The 19,265-nt window shown below is 42.7% G+C and overlaps 1 protein-coding gene across 1 annotated transcript in view; it reads left to right on the top strand.

Moving 5' to 3' along the window:
- dicer1 (dicer 1, ribonuclease type III) overlaps nt 1–19,265 on the top strand; it is a 67,018-nt gene that overhangs the window by 39,657 nt on the left and 8,096 nt on the right. Inside the window, exons 24-29 of the mRNA XM_059352742.1 lie at nt 243–395; nt 3,477–4,112; nt 12,805–13,060; nt 14,389–14,657; nt 16,558–16,720; nt 16,894–16,969. Of these exons, the coding sequence (XP_059208725.1) occupies nt 243–395; nt 3,477–4,112; nt 12,805–13,060; nt 14,389–14,657; nt 16,558–16,720; nt 16,894–16,969 (1,553 nt within the window). The remainder of the gene's footprint in view (nt 1–242; nt 396–3,476; nt 4,113–12,804; nt 13,061–14,388; nt 14,658–16,557; nt 16,721–16,893; nt 16,970–19,265) is intronic.

Raw genomic sequence — 19,265 nt, forward strand, 5'->3', positions numbered from 1 at the left:
TTTAAGTATTTTGTAATATCGTGAAGAATAATAGTCATCGCAAAAATTGCCTGAAATATTGTGATATTCTTTTAGGGCCATATTGCCCACCCCTAGTATATCCCCCATAATTTTCCTTTAAGGATAACTGGGTGTGGGTTCTTACGGGTTAGAATCCAGAGAACAATTGTACTTGACTATTGTATTACATGTTAAAGGCTGCAGTGCAGTCAGCTGATCCTCTTTGCTGTGTCCGTGTCCAGGTGAGCAACTGTAACTTGTACCGTCTGGGGAAGAAGAAAGGGCTCCCCAGCAGGATGGTGGTGTCCATCTTTGACCCCCCTGTTAACTGGCTGCCTCCTGGCTATGTGGTCAACCAGGACAAGAGCAACACAGACAAACTGGATTCAGAGGAGGTCAGTGGATTTCCTGCTTCTCTCTTACTTGATACTGCACTGCTTTATACACCTACAGAGTGAGGAAATGCATCATCTTTAAAGGGGCTGGGATTAAAATAACAACAAGTGTATCTGCCACGTAGAGATCTGGAGACAGTAATCCATGCTTTTATTAATACCAGACTGGATTACTGTAATTCACTGTATGTTGGCCTGGACCACTCACTGTTGCACAAGCAAAATGCAGCTGCTCGTCTCCTTACTGGCACACGCAAACGTGACCACATTACACCTGTCCTTGCTTCGCTACACTGGCTCCCGGTTGCTTTTAGAATAGATTTTAAAATTTTATTGTTTGTTTTTAAAGCTCTTAATGGCCTAGCCCCTCAATATTTGACCGAGGTCCTTAAAATCCACGCCCCTGCCAGAACACTGAGATCCTCCAGTCAGCTGCTACTGGCCGCCCCTAAAACCAGACTAAAAACCAAAGGGGACCAGGCCTTTGTGGCAGCGGCCCCAAGGCTCTGGAATAACCTGCCCTGGCACATCTGATCTGCAGGATCTTTTGAGGTTTTTAAATCCTCCTTAAAAACACACTTTTTCTCCCTGGCTTTTAATCAAGTTTAAGTGGAAATCTTGCAAAAACAAAAATTTTATTAAAATTCTAATTTATTTTTTTCTATTGTTGCACTGTGTTTATGTATTTTAGTATTTTAGTTTTTACCGTATTTCCTGCAACTGTGATATCTGTACAGCACTTTGGTCAACCCCGGTTGTTTTAAATGTGCTTTATAAATAAAGTTTGACTTGACTTGACAAGCAGTCGGTATGTGTAAAGGTTAGAACTTAGGTTAGATAAAGTATATTTTTGTTCATTCACTCATGCATTAATCTCTGTTATGATGTTGTCAGGCCACTAGAGGACAGGCTTCCACCTTGTCTGGCAACGCACCATGTTTGACTCGAGACTCAACTCCTACATAGAATATGATGAATGAAATAACTGCATTAAAGTAAAAAAAATGTAATGCATTACGTGCATTAAACACAATTACAGGTGAATGGTTTTTCAAGTAAACTGAATACTACTAGACTGGAACTGCCTTAACCCATTCAGGCCTAAAACGCCTGGAAAAAATGCCTGGAAAACCTCTGGGCGATTTTCAAAGAACCCCCTAAAACCTGAAGTTTTTCTGGGAATTCAACAGAAGATTTTTCAGCCTCTGTAGCAGATAGAAATTAAATTCAAGTATTTGAGAGCTTATACCCTTGGCTTTCATGAGAAGTTGAGTTTTTGTCCAAACCTTCAACAAAGTTTTTTTTAAAAATCAACAAACTCAGCAAATGTTACATTTGACTGAATAAAAATCCTATGCATAATACTAATACATGCCCATTAGCAAGATGCAAACATGATATGACCATTGGAAGAAATAGACATAGTTATCATTAGCCTACTGTAATAAAAATAAAAAATAAAAAAATAATAATACATTTTATTTATTGCACTTTTCAGGGTACTCAACGACGCATAAAGTAATATAAGACATAAACAGTCATGATTTCTTAAATCGTCATCACAATCAATTAGTATTATTATTGTTATTATCTCCAGATGGCCACAAATCTGTCTGTTCTACAGTGAAAATATGTCGTCTAAAAACATATTCCTCATCTATAATGCCGGTCAATTGGTTCCGAGGGTTCACAATCCGGATCAGCAATAAAATCACCGGTGCTGTTTTCATCCCTTCGCTATAGTCATCTTTCTCCATGATTTCAAAGTTCTGGAAAAGTCCCATGTTGCATTGCGACACTCCCGCATGTATTCTGAAACCGAAAATAGGTGGAAAAAAACTACAAATACAACAAAACGACGTATCCTCTTTCCCGGCCTTAATGGTAGAATAACGCAACATCGCTCCCGGTTTTAATGGTAGAAATGTGGTAATGCTTTCCCGCCTTAAATGGGTTTAGGTATAAAGAGGGTGGAGAACTAGATTGCATCTCAAAATACTTAATTCTCAAGTGAAGGCACCAAACAAGTTGCACACATATTTAGTAGTGCAATAGTGAAGAGGAAACAGGTTCCACACACTTAAGCATCACCGTATGCACCCAGATTTCCTCCTGAAAACGCTCATCTAAACGCGGAATAAAAAGTGAACCGTAGCCTTAGATTTGAATGCTTTTTGGGCTGCACAGTGATGTAGTTGTTAGCACTCTCGCCTCACAGCAAGAGGGTCGCCGGTTCGATTCCAGCCTGTGGCTCTTCTGTGTAGAGTTTGCATGTTCTCCCCGTGTCAGTTTGGGTTCTCACTGGGTACTCCGGCTTCCTCCCACAGTCCAAAAACATGCACTTAGGTTTAATTGGTGACTCTAAATTGCCTGTAGGAGTGAATGAGAGCGTGATTGTCTGTCTCTATGTGTCAGCCCTGTGATAGTCTGAGACCTGTCCAAGGTGACCCCGCCTCTCGCCCAATGTCAGCTGGGATCGGCTCCAGCACCCGCGACTTGAGTGCGGATAAGCGGTTACGGATAATGAATGAATGAATGAATGAATGAATGAATGAATGCTTTTCCTTATATACAAGAAGACAAAGCAGGAACCAGAGACAGAAGTCTATCGGGAGCTTCAATCCTAATGCTTTGGATCATATTCCCTCAAGCTTTTTATGATATTTTAGGAGTGGTGCTCTTATTTCACACAAGGCCTCCACTATAATGCACCTTAGAATTGCAGTTGTCTTGGTTCAGATCTTTGTAAAATGTTTTTAGGACTATTCTAGAAAGAACAGACCACAGATAAATGTTGACAGAACAGAGACTAAATGATTAGCACTTTGTTTCTGTACGAGTACCGGTAATTATGTATTCACAGCTATTATAGCTTTATTAGTATAAGGAGCATGCCCAAACACAAGTAGTTTGCAAATCTTTGTAATCTAGTTGAGTTTTACTTGCCATTTTTCAACGTATGTTGGAACTCCTACATCAGCAGTGTTTATTGTAATGGAGACACTTACAATAAACTCCTTATGAGTACTTCTTTTTTATTTGTTAACTCTGATTTCCTTCCTGTTTGTATCCATCATACAGGCCAAAGAGGAGCTTCTGGCCAACGGGCAGTCTGGGAATGAGTACGATGAGGATGATGAGGAGGTTGAGGAGGTGGATGAGGAAGGTGAGCTCATGTTGAAGGATGAACCAAAGGATGAAGTCAACATGGAGGACGATCTGGAATATTACAAGGAGCACATTAAGTTCATTGACAACATGTTGTTGGGATCTGGTGCGTTTGGGAAGAAGATCTCTCTGAGCAGCTTCCCTCCCTCTCTCACCCCGGCCTCTGGCTCCTCCCCTGCCATGGAGTCTCCGTACGAGTGGAAGGCCCCCAAGAAGCCCCTCCACCCCACCACGGCCCACTACCCCTCAGAGCCGGTGGCCAGCGTGCCCTCCGTTGAGGAGTTTGACTACAGCTCGTGGGACGCCATGTGCTACCTGGATCCCAGCAAGGCCGGAGACGAGGACGATTTCGTGGTGGGCTTTTGGAATCCGTCTGAGGAGAACTGCGGCGCAGAGCTTGGCAAGCAGTCAATCTCGTACGACCTGCACACGGAGCAGTGCATAGCCGACAAGAGCATCGCCGACTGCGTGGAGGCCCTGCTGGGCTGCTACCTGACCAGCTGTGGAGAGAGAGCAGCCCAGATGTTTCTCTGCTCGCTGGGCCTCAAGGTGAGCCAACACCTCCCGCACTGTTCACTTTCAATATTGCATGATTCAACAATGATACTGGGTCACAGGGCTGCACGATTATGGCCAAAATCATTATCACGATTATTTTGAGCAATATTATTAATCACGATTATTCGCCAGAAAACATCTGTATTTTTATTGCACTACTTTTTAACAAACAGTAGGTTTAACAGTTTACAGTTTGTGCATCACATAAGTGATGGATACAGGAGAAGCAACTGTGGCCGCCGTCGCTAACTGTTCACAACATCAGCAGCTCATTATAAACAAAGCAGCATGGCTAATTATGCACAGCATCTCCGCTGATCATAAACATAGCGATCGTGAATTAACCGGCATCACTACCCGTGTACAGAGTGTCTGGTGCTTGTTGTAAACAAACAGAGATCGCTAAGTGAACACCTCCTGCAGCAGCAGCACATACACACTGTACTGCTACAGAGCTAACTGTTAGCCTGTTAGCAATTTGCAGACTGAACGCTAAGGGGTTATCATCCCCGAGCCGCTTCGACTTGTAAGTAAGAAGGGTAAGAACGAGTCTCCAAAAACACCAGAAAAAGTCGCTGGGATTTGTCGCCAGTCGCTTTTCTTTTAAAATAGTCGCTAAGTGTGTCTGAAATGTCGCTAAATATAGCAACAAAGTTGCTAAGTTGGCTTTTACAAATGGCGTGTGTTGTTGTGGTGTCAAGTACTACGTCACATCCTGTTTAGCGCTCGCTCGTTATTTATTTAGGCAGCTACATGAAACCTTAACTTTGTGTTCTCCTACTGGACTGGTGGACTACTGGTGTAGAAAGCTTGATTAGATGCAGGAGAGCCGCATTTTAAAACGGAAATATCGCCGACAATCAGGTTAATTTAATCGTCGCAGCCAAAATCGTTATCACGATTAAAATACTATTTATTGTGCAGCCCTACTGGGTCAGCACAATATATAGGCAAGTGACAAATTAAAAGGGAAGTATCATGAACGATGTCTTTTCATGTGCACATTATAGCCACGTTGTGCCAAAGATGAGCCATAATTAGAGATGTGCTGGTACACCACTTTTACTATATCCTATGGTGAAATGTTCTTATGGTAAAAATATTATCAACACTTTCTCCTACCATAGCAACCATGATTATTGCCATTTTCAGAGGGCACTGTGAACACAGAACAGCTCCTGCCTTGTCTAGTCTAACCTAACATTGGCTAGTCAACCTGCTAGAGTGAGGCTAGTCATGGCTGCTGATTCATAAACTTCATTGAGAAAGGGAGGCGGGACTTCCTGTGCCAAGATGGCACACAATTTGCCTGCTTGGCATCTTTCGGAGCTGTGACCTGAACAGAAAGACGTCATCAGTCAAGGTTTTAGCTCCACGAGTAGGGCCCAACCATGCGGCCATATTGTATTAACACAGGGATTCCCAAAGTGTGGTGCGCGGACCCCCAGGGGTGCATGGGCTGCTGCAAGGGGGTGAACGAGATGAAAAATGTAATGGCGGTCTGATAATTACACAATTACATTTTTCCCCCCACACAATAAAGACGTGTAAATAAACATTTCCTTTGTAAAATCCATCCATCCATTCTCGTCCGCTTATCAGAGGCCGAGTCGCGGGGGCAGCAGGATAAGCAGGGCATTCAAGGCGCCCCTCTAATAGGCTATTCAAAATGCACTTCATCTTAAAATGAAGCGTAGAAGAAGTTTATCTTCTTCCATTTTTCCAACCTGTGTTATGATGACGGGTTGTGTTTTTTAGCTCCACGGTCATTTAAACTTGCTGCAATTTTTGTTCAACGCAGATCAAAATATTATAACATTTCCCCAACTTATCTGCTTTCATCATCCTCTTTGCTCTTAAAAGTGGAAGCTTGCACATAACTTTGTTGCATTATATTGAAACTGTGTTTCAGATTAATTCAAATGCGAGAGCACATTGTTGTGATGGTGATTATTTGGGACATAGAAGGGGGTGCGCGGCTAAAAAAGTTTGGGAACCTGTCATGTAACAGTTGGACTTTTATTTTGAAGAGGTGACTTTTATTTTGGTGATTCTCCGGTCTCCTTACGGTTAGAGGAGTCCTGTTTTGTAATCCGGTAGTGCAACAATCCTCATCCTGCTTTATTCTTGTGGCATTGCCAGTGAGTATGTTTATTTGTATTTGTATATTTGTTTAGGAGTATTTAACATGTTTTAAGGTATATTTGACTCATGCAAATGGTTAATATTGTCTGTATTATTTGTTTATTTTCAGTTTTACCTTTTCGTCATTAAAATCCTGCCAAGTACGTCAAACAGCCTGATCATTGGAGGAGATTTTTGGAGAAATGAGTTTAGCTTACTGTTTCATAACTGATGAGAACAGTATAGTAAAATGGCAGCCTCTAATCAGAAGAAAGAGCAGGAACAGGATTTCCATTTGGACGCCTTGATGGAAGGAGCATCGAAGGCACAGAATGATGAGACCCTTGATGTTAAATCATATATGTCCAGTTCTCGTCGATCTTCACGCTCACAGCAATCGAGTGTCAGTATGGCAGCCACTAAAGCGCGCGCAGAAGCAGAAGCAGCGAAAGCTCGAGCAACCTTCAGCAGAAAGGAGATGGAAATTAAAATTGAGAAAGCTCGTCTAGAGGCAGAATTAGATGCGCTTAAGCAGGAGAAAGAAGCAGAGGCAGCTATTGCCAGAGCTGTCGTTATGGAGGCTGCTGCTGGTGAACTTAGCTCTCGAGGAAGTTTATTAGACTTTGAGTCTTTACCTAAACTAGAGAGTTCACATGAGAAAGTATGTGAATACGTGGAAAGGCATGTTACAGTGACAGAGAGTCACACAAACGAGCAGCTCGACTTAAGCCAACGTTCACAACAGCCGTCAAACCTGCTTACTGTGGATCGAGAGTTTGGCTCTCCTGAACAACAGTCCAAGCCACATAAGAAAAGCATACACAAAGAAAGACAAGAGACGTACATGTCACAGCCACAGAGGGATAGAGTGATCAGCCATCATTCATCCAATCCTCTACCAAACCAAGGGGAGGGTGGAGCGACATCAGATCTAGCTAAGTTTCTGATCAGGAGTCAGCTGGTATCAGGTGGATTGAGCAGGTTTGATGATCAGCCAGAAAACTACCTTAGCTGGAAATCAACATTTACCAGTATTGTGAACGGTTTAGAGCTTTCTGCCCATGAACAGATTGACCTGCTTATAAAATGGTTGGGTCCGGAGTCGAGTCAGCTAGCTCGCAGAATGAAGTCTGTTAATATCAGGGAACCATCAGTGGGTCTGAGCCTGATTTGGACGAGACTGGAAGAATGCTATGGAGCTCCAGAGGCTATAGAGAGAGCTTTATTTGCAAAAATAGATCGATTTCCCAAGCTCGCCAACCGAGACAACTACAGACTCAGAGAACTTGGAGATTTACTTTTTGAGCTTGAAGCTGCAAAGGAAGATGGTTATCTACATGGGTTAACATACTTGGATACGGCAAGAGGAATCAGTCCTATTGTAGAGAAGTTGCCTTTTTATTTACAGGAAAAATGGATGACATTTGGGTCAAAATATAAAGAAGACTACAATGTACCTTTCCCACCATTCTCAGTCTTCTCTCAGTTCATAAGGAGAGAGGCCAAGGCAAGAAATGATCCAAGCTTCAATGTCTCTGGTTCCATGATGACTGCTGTCAAAAGGGAAAGGATGGAGAATGTGAGCTACAAAAATCAAATTTCAGTACACAAAACTAATGTGTACAAGGAAACATTTGATGGTGTAGGAAAACAAACAGATGATCCAAACGTGCTATGTCCAATACATAAAAGGCCTCATCCGCTTAAGAAATGCAAGGTCTTCCGAGCAATGCTGCTTGATGACAGGAAGAAATTGCTTAGGAACAAGGGCATATGTTTCCGGTGCTGTGCTTCAGTCTCTCACCAGGCTAAAGATTGTGACATCTTGGTGAAGTGTGCAGAGTGCAACAGTGAGAGACATATAACTGCACTACACCCAGGTCCTGCTCCAAGGGAGTCAAAGTTGCTGAGCCCCTCCAAAGAGCATGGCGGGGAGTTTGAGAGCTCACCTGAAGAGGGATCAATATCAGCAGCTACAATGTGCACACAGGTTTGTGGTGAGAGCTTTAAAGGGAAGTCGTGTTCAAAGATATGTCTGGTTAATGTATATCCACACGGTCGTCGTGAGGAAAGCAAGAGGATGTATGTGATCTTAGATGATCAAAGCAACGTCTCCTTAGCCAGGACAGAGTTTTTTGATGCCTTCTGCATCCAAGGACCGTCAGTGCCATACATTCTCACAACATGTGCAGGGGTTGTCAGTGTGACTGGAAGAAGAGCTCATGGTTTCATTGTTGAGCCAGTCACAGGAGAAATGTGTATTTCTCTTCCAACTCTGATAGAGTGCAATAATGTGCCCAATAGCCGAGCAGAAATTCCTACTCCAGAAGCAGCATACCACTACAGCCACATGCGAGTGATAGCCGATGAAATACCTGCTCTGGATGCTTCTGCAGACATTTTGCTTCTGTTAGGACGGGACATTCTCCAGGTCCACAAAGTGAGAAAGCAGTATAATGGACCACACAACGCGCCGTTTGCCCAGAAGCATGACCTTGGGTGGGTTATTGTTGGTGACGTCTGTCTGAGTGGAGCTCACACCCCGAGAGAAGTGAATACATTTAAAACATCCTTCATGGAAAATGGCCGCCCTAGCTGTATGCATCCTTGTGATAACTTTGTCAAGATTAAGGAGGACTTCAGTCAGGGTTTCAAGCAGATCAGCTCTGTACCTTTGTCATGTACTTCAGTGCATCAAGAGGAAAATATTGGAGGGACAGTCTTCCAAAGGTCTGATAAAGACAATCAGCTTGCACCTTCTATTGATGACCTGTCCTTCTTGCAGCTAATGGATGAAGGCTTTGTCAGGGATGAAAGTGGTAGCTGGATGGCACCCTTGCCATTTCGTAACCCAAGGAAGCTGCTCCCTAATAACAGGCAGCATGCACAGCAACGATTTATGTCATTGCAACGTACCTTTCAGAGGAGACCCAGCATGAGAGAGGATTTTGTGGAGTTCATGCAAGGAATCCTGGACAACCGACATGCTGAATTGGCACCACCATTAGAGGAGGGAAAGGAGAGCTGGTACCTTCCTATTTTTGGCGTGTACCACCCGCAAAAGCCCGGAAAAATACGGGTTGTCTTTGACGCAAGTGCTTGCTTTGAAGGAGTGTCATTGAATGAGGTCTTGCTCCAAGGTCCTAACCTCAACAACAGCCTTCTGGGAGTACTTCTTAGGTTCAGGAAGGACCCTGTTGCCATAACCGCAGACATTAAGCAAATGTTCTACTGCTTTCTTGTTCAGGAAGAACACAGAGATGTCTTGCGCTTTTTGTGGTTTCGAGACAATGACCTTGAAAAGGATGTGGTGGATTACCGCATGAGAGTTCATGTGTTTGGAAACAGTCCGTCACCAGCGGTGACAACCTATGGATTAAGGAAAGCAGCACAAGAGGGAGAAAAGGACTTTGGCAGTGATGTTTGTCATTTCATCAAGACAGACTTTTACGTGGATGATGCTCTGAGGTCTTTCCCTACAGAGGCTGAAGCAGTTGATGTTTTGAAGAGAGCCCAGAACTTGCTGGAATGTTACAACATCAAGCTCCACAAGATTGCCTCAAATAAGGCAGAAGTCATGAATGCTTTCCCCACAGGGGATCGAGCCAAGGGCATTGAAACGCTGGATCTTGCTGTTGATGACTTACCTGTTCAGCGCAGTCTTGGAGTCGCTTGGAATATGAGAAGGGACACGTTCACCTTTAACGTTCCTGAGTCCCAGAAACCTTTCACACGCAGAGGGGTGCTTTCCACCATCAACAGTTTGTTTGATCCATTGGGCTTTCTGGCACCAGTGACTGTCCAAGGTAGGATCCTCCTGCGCGAACTAGTTTCTCAAGGCACAGACTGGGACACACCTCTGCCTGAAGAGAACTTCATGAAGTGGCAGAAGTGGCAGGACTCACTCCAAGAGCTTAATGAGTTGAATATCCCACGCGCCTATGCTTCCTTTTCACTGACGAGGGCCAAAGGCACAGAGTTATGTGTCTTTTCTGATGCCTCGGTAAAGGCGATTGCAGCAGTTGCTTATCTTAAAGTGAAAGCTGAAGATGGTCTCACAGAGGTCAGTTTCGTCCTTGGCAAAGCCAAACTGGCACCTCTGGCAGAGCTCACCATCCCTAGGTTGGAACTTTGCGCAGCAGTCTTGGCTACAGAAATCGCTGAACAGGTCAGAGAGGAAATAGGCCAAAAACTGGACAAGATAACGTTCTTCACTGACAGTAAAGTAGTGTTAGGCTACATAAACAACAAATCTCGAAGATTCTATGTGTATGTGAACAATCGCGTACAAAGGATTAGGCAGTCAACTCATCCAAGTCAATGGAGATATGTTCCAACCAAAAACAACCCAGCTGATCATGCCACGAGGTCCGTGCCTGCAAGCCAGCTGCAAGACACCAGTTGGCTAACTGGACCAGAGTTCTTGCTGGAACTTGAGAGTTCATCATCAGACAACGCCTGCTTTGAGTTGGTTGATCCCAACTCAGATGTAGAGCTTCGTCCTGAGGTCACAGCTTTCTTGACCAAAATCTCAAGTACACAGCTGGACTCTAAACGATTTGAACGTTTTTCTTCATGGGATCCGCTAATAAGAGCGATAGCACGGCTGCTACATGTTGCACAGAGTTTCCATAAACTCTGGCATTTTGGCATTTGGCATTTCTGCAAGAAAGGTGTGTCAAGCATTGAGCTTACCATGGCAGAACACATCATTATCAAAAGTGTGCAGCATGAGGTGTACGCAGAAGAGATCAGGTGCATCCAACAGAAGCAAGACTTACCTGTTAGTAGTCTCTTAAAGAAGCTACATCCTGTGATAGATGTTAAGGGTCTGCTCCGTGTAGGAGGGCGTATCACGCATGCAAACCTATCTGCAGATGAAACTCACCCTCTCCTCATCCCTGGTAAGCATCATGTTGCTGTGTTGCTTATTCGTCATCACCACAGAAGGGTTCAGCATCAAGGAAGACATTTCACTGAAGGTGCGGTGCGTGCAAGTGGCTTATGGATAGTAGGGGCCAAGCGGGCTATTAGCAGCCTTATCTTCAAGTGTGTCATATGCAGAAAACTGCGTGGCAAGTTGGAACAGCAGCAGATGGCAGACTTGCCCCCAGAGCGTCTACAGCAAGATCCTCCATTTACTTATGTAGGGTTGGACGTCTTTGGACCTTGGGAGGTCGTGACACGCCGGACCAGAGGTGGCAGTGCCAACAGCAAGAGATGGGCAGTAATGTTCACTTGTATGTCCACAAGAGCGGTGCATGTGGAAGTGATTGAGTCCATGAGTGCTTCAAGTTGCATAAATGCTCTCCGCAGGTTTTTCTCGATCAGGGGACCAGTAAAACAGCTTCGGTCGGATCGAGGCACAAACTTTGTTGGTGCTAGCACATGTTTGAAGCCTGCTGCAGATAACAGTGAGGACAGTGTGGAGAACTACCTTCTCACCCAAAGGTGCACATGGGTTTTCAACCCCCCTCATGCATCCAACATGGGAGGAAGTTGGGAGCGCATGATTGGAACGGCACGGCGTATCCTTGATTCAATGTTGCTCCAAGCTGGAAGGTCAAAGGTCACCCATGAGGTTCTGTGCACGTTGATGGCTGAGGTTACAGCCATAATTAACTCCAGGCCGCTAATACAAGTCTCTTCAGACCCTGAAGCGCCACTGATACTCACCCCATCTATGCTGCTTACGCAGAAGATTGGTACTTCACCTGTTCCACCTGAAAGCTGCTCGGATACCAACCTCTTGAAGCATCACTGGAAGAGAGTTCAAGCTTTGGCAGAAACATTCTGGGCAAGATGGAGGCGGGAGTATTTGAGCACGCTTCAAAATAGACAAAAATGGCACACCAAGAAGCCAAATATCAAAGAAGGGGATGTGGTGCTGCTAAAGGACAAACAAGCCAGGAGAAACGAATGGTCAATGGGAAGAATCGTGAAGGCTTTCCAAAGCAGTGATGGATTAGTCAGGAAGGTGGATGTGAAGGTGACGTCCCACAAAACCCCTAAGACTTTTCTGAGACCTGTCTCTGAGGTGGTTCTACTCTTGGAATCAGAGGCGGTGTAGGTGATGGTATATATGGCATTCTACAGATGCCAGGCGGGGAGTGTCATGTAACAGTTGGACTTTTATTTTGAAGAGGTGACTTTTATTTTGGTGATTCTCCGGTCTCCTTACGGTTAGAGGAGTCCTGTTTTGTAATCCGGTAGTGCAACAATCCTCATCCTGCTTTATTCTTGTGGCATTGCCAGTGAGTATGTTTATTTGTATTTGTATATTTGTTTAGGAGTATTTAACATGTTTTAAGGTATATTTGACTCATGCAAATGGTTAATATTGTCTGTATTATTTGTTTATTTTCAGTTTTACCTTTTCGTCATTAAAATCCTGCCAAGTACGTCAAACAGCCTGATCATTGGAGGAGATTTTTGGAGAAATGAGTTTAGCTTACTGTTTCATAACTGATGAGAACAGTATAGAACCGATGTATTAACAGATCTATTTGTATAAGTGCTCCTAACACCTGTCCTTGGTATTTGTTTTTGATGACAACAGGTGTTACCATTGGAGAAAGGGACCCTGACAGGAGCAGTGGTGCTGAGCTGTCAGAACACAGCCGTGGACCTGTGCTACGGCTGGCTGAAGATCCCCCCACGCTGCTTGCTGGCCCATCCAGATGCAGAGCGGACTCTCAACCACCTCATCTCCGGCTTCGAGAACTTTGAAAGCAAGATAAACTACACCTTTCAGAACAAGGCTTACCTTCTGCAAGCCTTCACCCACGCTTCTTACCATTACAACACCATTACAGGTCAGGATGCTTTCATCATGATAAACATGTTGCATATTAACACAGTCAACTGGAACCATTCCAATATATGCACATTATGTCAATAAGGAGGACAAACTAATACGAGACATTACTACTTTTATAGGTATTTTTGTTTCAGTTTTAACATAAAACATACTTACACATTAATTAAATTAACTAATCATCCTCTCTCTCCATGCATGATGCACATACTGATTTAAATAAACAATTTGATACCATGTTTCTGTCATTGAATGCTCCCAGCGAGCTGTGCTGTGATATTGACCGCTGCATATAAACTCCAGTTATAGACCACTGTGGTCAGGGCAAATCATACAGTGTTTTTAATTTCATGTTTTTCGCTCATCTATTTGTGAATGGTATATGTGAATCAGGAGCGCACATGCGAGATAGAGAGAGAGAGGAGACACCGGGTGTGTACGGGCAAAAACTGAAACATGCCGGTTAGAAATGAAAAGAGGAAAATGATGAATACAGGACTTGTCCAGGACTCTGGGAGGATGGATGGAGGCTCAGGGAGCCATGAGGAACTGTCAGCAGCTGTTCTACATGCAGACACTTCTCAAACTTTATTTTGTAGGCTGAGGACAGACTAGATCCTGACTGTGTTATAAAGAGCCATATGGTAAACCTAACTGATTTTTGACTTTAACGTAGCCTGGTAATAACGGCTCTCTGTGGGACCTGACCTGTCCCTGACCTGACCTGTCCCTGACCTGTCCTCTGTGACCTGTCCCTGACCTGTCCTCTGTGACCTGTCCCTGACCTGTCCTCTGTGACCTGTCGCTGACCTGTCCCTGACCTGTCCCTGACCTGTCCCTGTGACCTGTCCCTGACCTGTCCCAGTGACCTGTCCCAGTGACCTGTCCTCTGTGACCTGTCCCTGTGACCTGTCCTCTGTGACCTGTCCCTGTGACCTGTCCCTGACCTGTCCTCTGTGACCTGTCCCTGTGACCTGTCCCTGACCTGTCCCTGTGACCTGTCCCTGACCTGTCCTCTGTGACCTGTCCCTGACCTGTCCTCTGTGACCTGTCCCTGTGACCTGTCCCTGACCTGTCCCTGACCTGTCCTCTGTGACCTGTCCCTGTGACCTGTCCTCTGTGACCTGTCCCTGACCTGTCCTCTGTGACCTGTCCCTGACCTGTCCCTGACCTGAAGTTCAAACTAATCCTGACTGTTTATTTCGTGGACATTTGCACTTAATGAAATTGGGTTAGACTGCAGAAACTAATTCTAACATAGATATTGATCTACACTGTAATTTTCACCTATTCACACGTTGACTCTTTATTGTCCTTTCTCTACAGATTGTTACCAGCGGCTGGAGTTCCTTGGTGATGCAATTCTAGACTACCTCATAACAAAGCACCTTTATGAAGACCCACGGCAGCACTCACCCGGCGTGCTGACTGACCTGCGCTCAGCACTCGTCAACAACACCATCTTTGCCTCTCTGGCTGTTAAGTACGACTACCACAAGTACTTCAAGGCCATCTCACCTGAGCTTTTCCACGTCATCGACGACTTTGTGCAGTTTCAGCTGGAGAAGAACGAGATGCAAGGCATGGACTCCGAGGTGAGTCCTGTTTCCACCAAAAACCCAGCGAGCATCAGCACCGCACAACAAAGCCCTGTAGGAAGAAACCTGATCTTTGCTGTTGGAGTTTTTTCCCCCCTAAAATAATAGCCAGCATTCAAACAGATCTGCCTGAATAACAAGGCTGTCAGCTTCTATGAATCTGTTTCATATTCCAATGATTTCAGGTCAGAAGAAAAAAAAGCAGTTGGATTTCATTTGCCTGGAAATGGCTATCTTGGCACCAGATCTCCTCTCATTCTACTAGAGAGGTTCTTCTATGCCTTCGGGACACCAGGCACATATATAAACATACTAAACAACAGCTGAAAAAAATCAGGAAATGGGCTGCAGTAACATGGTACCACTCACTATTCTGGTCACTATTCATCAAAGACAATAAGATATTTGTGCTGAAACAAGTTTTTTGTTTAGGAAGGAAAGAAATGGGACTCCATCACTAATAGCAAGCTACTTTTTATACATAAATTGGTTCCTTGACCAGGGATAAGAATTAGGACCAGAATGCACCAGATGCCCCATTAAAATATGTGAGGAGATAAGCTCCCAGACCCACTGGGAGGTCACTAGGAAAAAAGGTTCTGTTGCAAAGGTTTCTCACCAGCACCATCCATCACATGTACAGATCATTTAGCTTTCAATTAAGGGGGGCTTCTTAAATTGTCACTCCGAGCACCAGAGCGTACTCTGGTACAAACAGGACTGTTTAGGGCTGTTTCCATTACCTGGAATGAGGCGGGTCTCACTTGCCGAAACGCCCCTAATTTGAATACAAGCAGTCCGGAGCCCGCTTTTGTCGGGACTTTTTTCGTCCCTGTAGAAGAGCAGGGTCTTTTTTCTCCCCTGAAAACAGCCTGGTTACTGATTGGATAGAACGCTAAGCAGGATGTGACGTAGTACTCTACACGACAACAACAACACGCCATTTGTGAAAGCCGGCAAAGCAGTGTTCACAACTTAGCAACTTTGTTGCTAAATTTAGCGACTTTGTTGCTAAATTTAGCTACTTTTCAGACCTCCTTAGTGATTATTTTTCAAGAAAGGACTGGAGACAAATCCAGCGACTCCTTCTTACTCTTCTTAACGAGCCGGAGGCCGACTTGTTAAGAAGAGCCGCCGTTAGCAGCAGTTAGCTACAGTTAGCTCTGTAGCAGTACAGTGTGTATGTGCTGCTGCAGCAGGAGGTGTTCACTTAGCGATCTCTGTTTGTTTACAACAAGCACCAGACACTCTGTGCACAGTTAGTGATGCCGTTAATTCACAATCACTATGTTTATGATCAGTGGAGACTCACATAATTAGCCATGCTGCTTTCAGCTGCTTATTCACAGTGAAAACCATACGTCACCTCCAGAGTCTTAAAAAATAATTTGCAAAAAAACCTTTAATATCAACTCTGTTGAATTAGTTCAGTTACTTTAAAGGGTATTAATACTTATGCAATCATTTATTTTACCTTATATATTTCTAATTAATTGATACTATTTTGTAAAAATCAGTTTTCACTTTGATATTAAAGAGGGTTTTTTTGCAAATTCTTTTTAAAAAGGCCAAATTATATTGACCATGATTTCATGTGTAAAAGACATGCAAGGGGGATGAATACTTTTGCAAGCCACTGTATAACTCTCTTTGTTTCTCTTGCATATATAGTGATAAAGAAACGGAGAGCAGCCTGAGGTGGAGAACTACCTCGAAAATTATTAAAAGACTAAATATTGTTCAATGCTTATGTTTGTGCTGTTACAAATTTAAAGGCACATTTTAAAAACATTTTTAAATGTTGTTTTTAGCAAGTTCTGCCACAGTAATTTAGGTTTATTAGTGTGTGAGTGTTATGATGGCGTCGGTTAACAGCTTTGTGTGTTTTGTCAACCAGCTGCGACGCTCTGAAGAAGATGAAGAGAAGGAGGAGGACATTGAGGTCCCCAAGGCCATGGGGGACATCTTTGAGTCGCTAGCCGGAGCAATTTACATGGACAGCAGGATGTCATTGGAGACGGTGTGGCAAGTGTATTATCCAATGATGAGGCCACTTATAGGTGAGGACGAGTGAAAACATAGTTATTTCTCGATATATTGTTCCATTTTTCCTTTGTGATTGTTGAGCAGTTGATGCAGGGAACTTGGGTGATTGAAAACATTCAGGATTTCAGTCTAGGTTGTATGTGAGGCCACTTTTTTATCTCACCCTCCATCCTCTCACAACTTCCAGAGAAATTCTCTGCCAATGTGCCACGCTCTCCTGTGAGGGAGCTGCTGGAGATGGAACCAGAAACTGCCAAGTTCAGGTAAGAGATCTGCACTTAAACAAATTTTTATTCAATGGTGGCTTCTAGGGCTGGGCGACATGAACCAAAAGTCATATCCCGATATATTTAGGCTGAATATCGCTTCATTTCAGGACAAGACTGCAGTTCAGTTCAGTGTCTGTTACTGTGACAACATCTTCATCTTTGTCTCATATACAGTTACAACACATCTGTTTTACTGAGTGAACATTCCTTCACAGTCATTTGTGTGGAATAGAACAAATACTCCTTCTCTGTGGGGGATCAGTGTCAGCATAGACTAGATTTAAATTTAAAAAATCCAAATTTGAGTTGTAGATTGAAATAGGGCTGGGCGATATGGACCAAAAGTCATATCCCGATATATTCAGGCTGAATATCGCTATAGGATATATATTCCGATATTTTTGTCGCAAAGTGAGAGCAAATGTTCAGTCAAAGCCAAATATGACATGTCACAAGTAGTTTTATTTAAAACGTTTATTTAAGTGAACATAAATACTGTATAACAACAGGAGGACCTTTTTTTATAATCAAAGCTCCATAAAGTGCACATTTAAATAAAAAAAAATATCTTAAATAAAAGCCGCAGCTTGCCTGCAGCAAGGATCACAGTGCAAATTTGAACTATATCAATATATGCGATATTGTCTAATTCCATATCACATTTAAAAATATATCCATATGTCTTTTATACCGATATATCGCCCAGCCCTAGAGGCTTCTGCCATTTCAGTCACCATATGGCCCAGGTAGATGCTGATGCTCATTATTATATTTTCAATGCTATGATAATAAAAACCCAGCTGTGTGCTGTGTTAATGCCATATCGCTCTCAATTTACCATAGAAGCACTTATTGTTTCAGCTCCTGTGTAATGCTGCAGGTATTTAATAAACACAAAGGAAAGACTGTGAACGATCTGCAGGACATTAGTCCCAGAAATCGGCTGTTCAGTGACACCTCAATCACATTACTGTAAGATTCAGTCATTAATAGTTATAGATATAAAAATATAAAATTCACATCGGGTGGTTAACAGTTTAAATGCTGCACTCAAACTTTAGAGACAAGATTTTTACTGTGGTTCAACAAGTTAAGGCTTAAAAAAAGTAGATAAATTGGGCAGTTCACATAATAGTTTTGGATTTTTCACTAGTTTTAGTTTTAATTTCGTTGTGATTTTTTGTTTTCAAATTCAGTTAGTTTTAATTAGTTTTTATTTTTTGGAAAATGCTTAGTTTTAGTTTAGTTTTTATTAGTTTTAATTTTTTTGTAATGGGGTACTTGATGGGTCGAGATATCAAAAAAGTCACAATAAACGTTTCCTTTATTTCCTTTCCTTTGTCTGATCCATTTCAGTTTATTAAGTCATAAAACCAGATAGATGAAATAGATTTCATATCAACCAAAAAGGTTTATGTATGAAAAAAGTTGACAAAGACGAAAACGAAGGACATTTGCACTATAATTTTAGTTCGTTTTAGTTCGTTTTGTAACCACAAAATAGTTTCGTTATTTTGTTAGTTTTCGTTATCTATATATAGATATAGATGTTATCTAATAACCTTGGTCCACATATACACAGGTGCACATAGATAAACATTTTTTTTTTTTTTTTAATGCACATTGTCTCTCCTTAGAGAGACAGAGAAACAGCTCAATAAAATTCAAGAAAAAACAACTGAAGGCCAACAGATAAATATCAGCTCGAACAAACAAATGTCTTGCTAGTTTCATTTACTACAAACATAACAAGAGCTGCAAAGTTTTAGCAAAGTTATTAGTCAAAGTCAAACTTTGAAACGTTGCTTCTGCAGTTGATTGATTTCCGTGGCGTCAACAAGCAGAAAACACAAACGGCACCACTTTATCATTGCAACCCACATTGTGGTCAGTTGGTATAATACATAGTGGTGTGTATTGTATTCTCCTAAAATTCTGTCAGCAGCATCCAAGCACTCTACTGCCACCTAGTGTTCACAGATACAAAGTGCATCCCACAGTTATCCCTCATATAGCAGTGTGGTTTTCCTGCATTCACACAGTCAGTTAATATCAAGGTTATTATAGTTAACCAAAACTAACAAAATAACAAAAAACAGAATTGAAAAAACCTTTTCGTTAACTGAAATAAAAATAAACGTTTTTTAAAAACCAATAACTGAGTATTTTGTGGTTACAAAAGTAACTAAAACTAACTAAAATTATAGTGAAAATGTCCTTTGTTTTCGTCTTTGTGAACTTTTTTCATATATAAACCTTTTTGGTTGATATGAAATCTATTTCATCTATA

The sequence above is a fragment of the Centropristis striata genome, chromosome 16, assembly GCF_030273125.1.
Source record: "Centropristis striata isolate RG_2023a ecotype Rhode Island chromosome 16, C.striata_1.0, whole genome shotgun sequence".
NCBI classification, from domain to species: Eukaryota; Metazoa; Chordata; class Actinopteri; order Perciformes; family Serranidae; genus Centropristis; species Centropristis striata.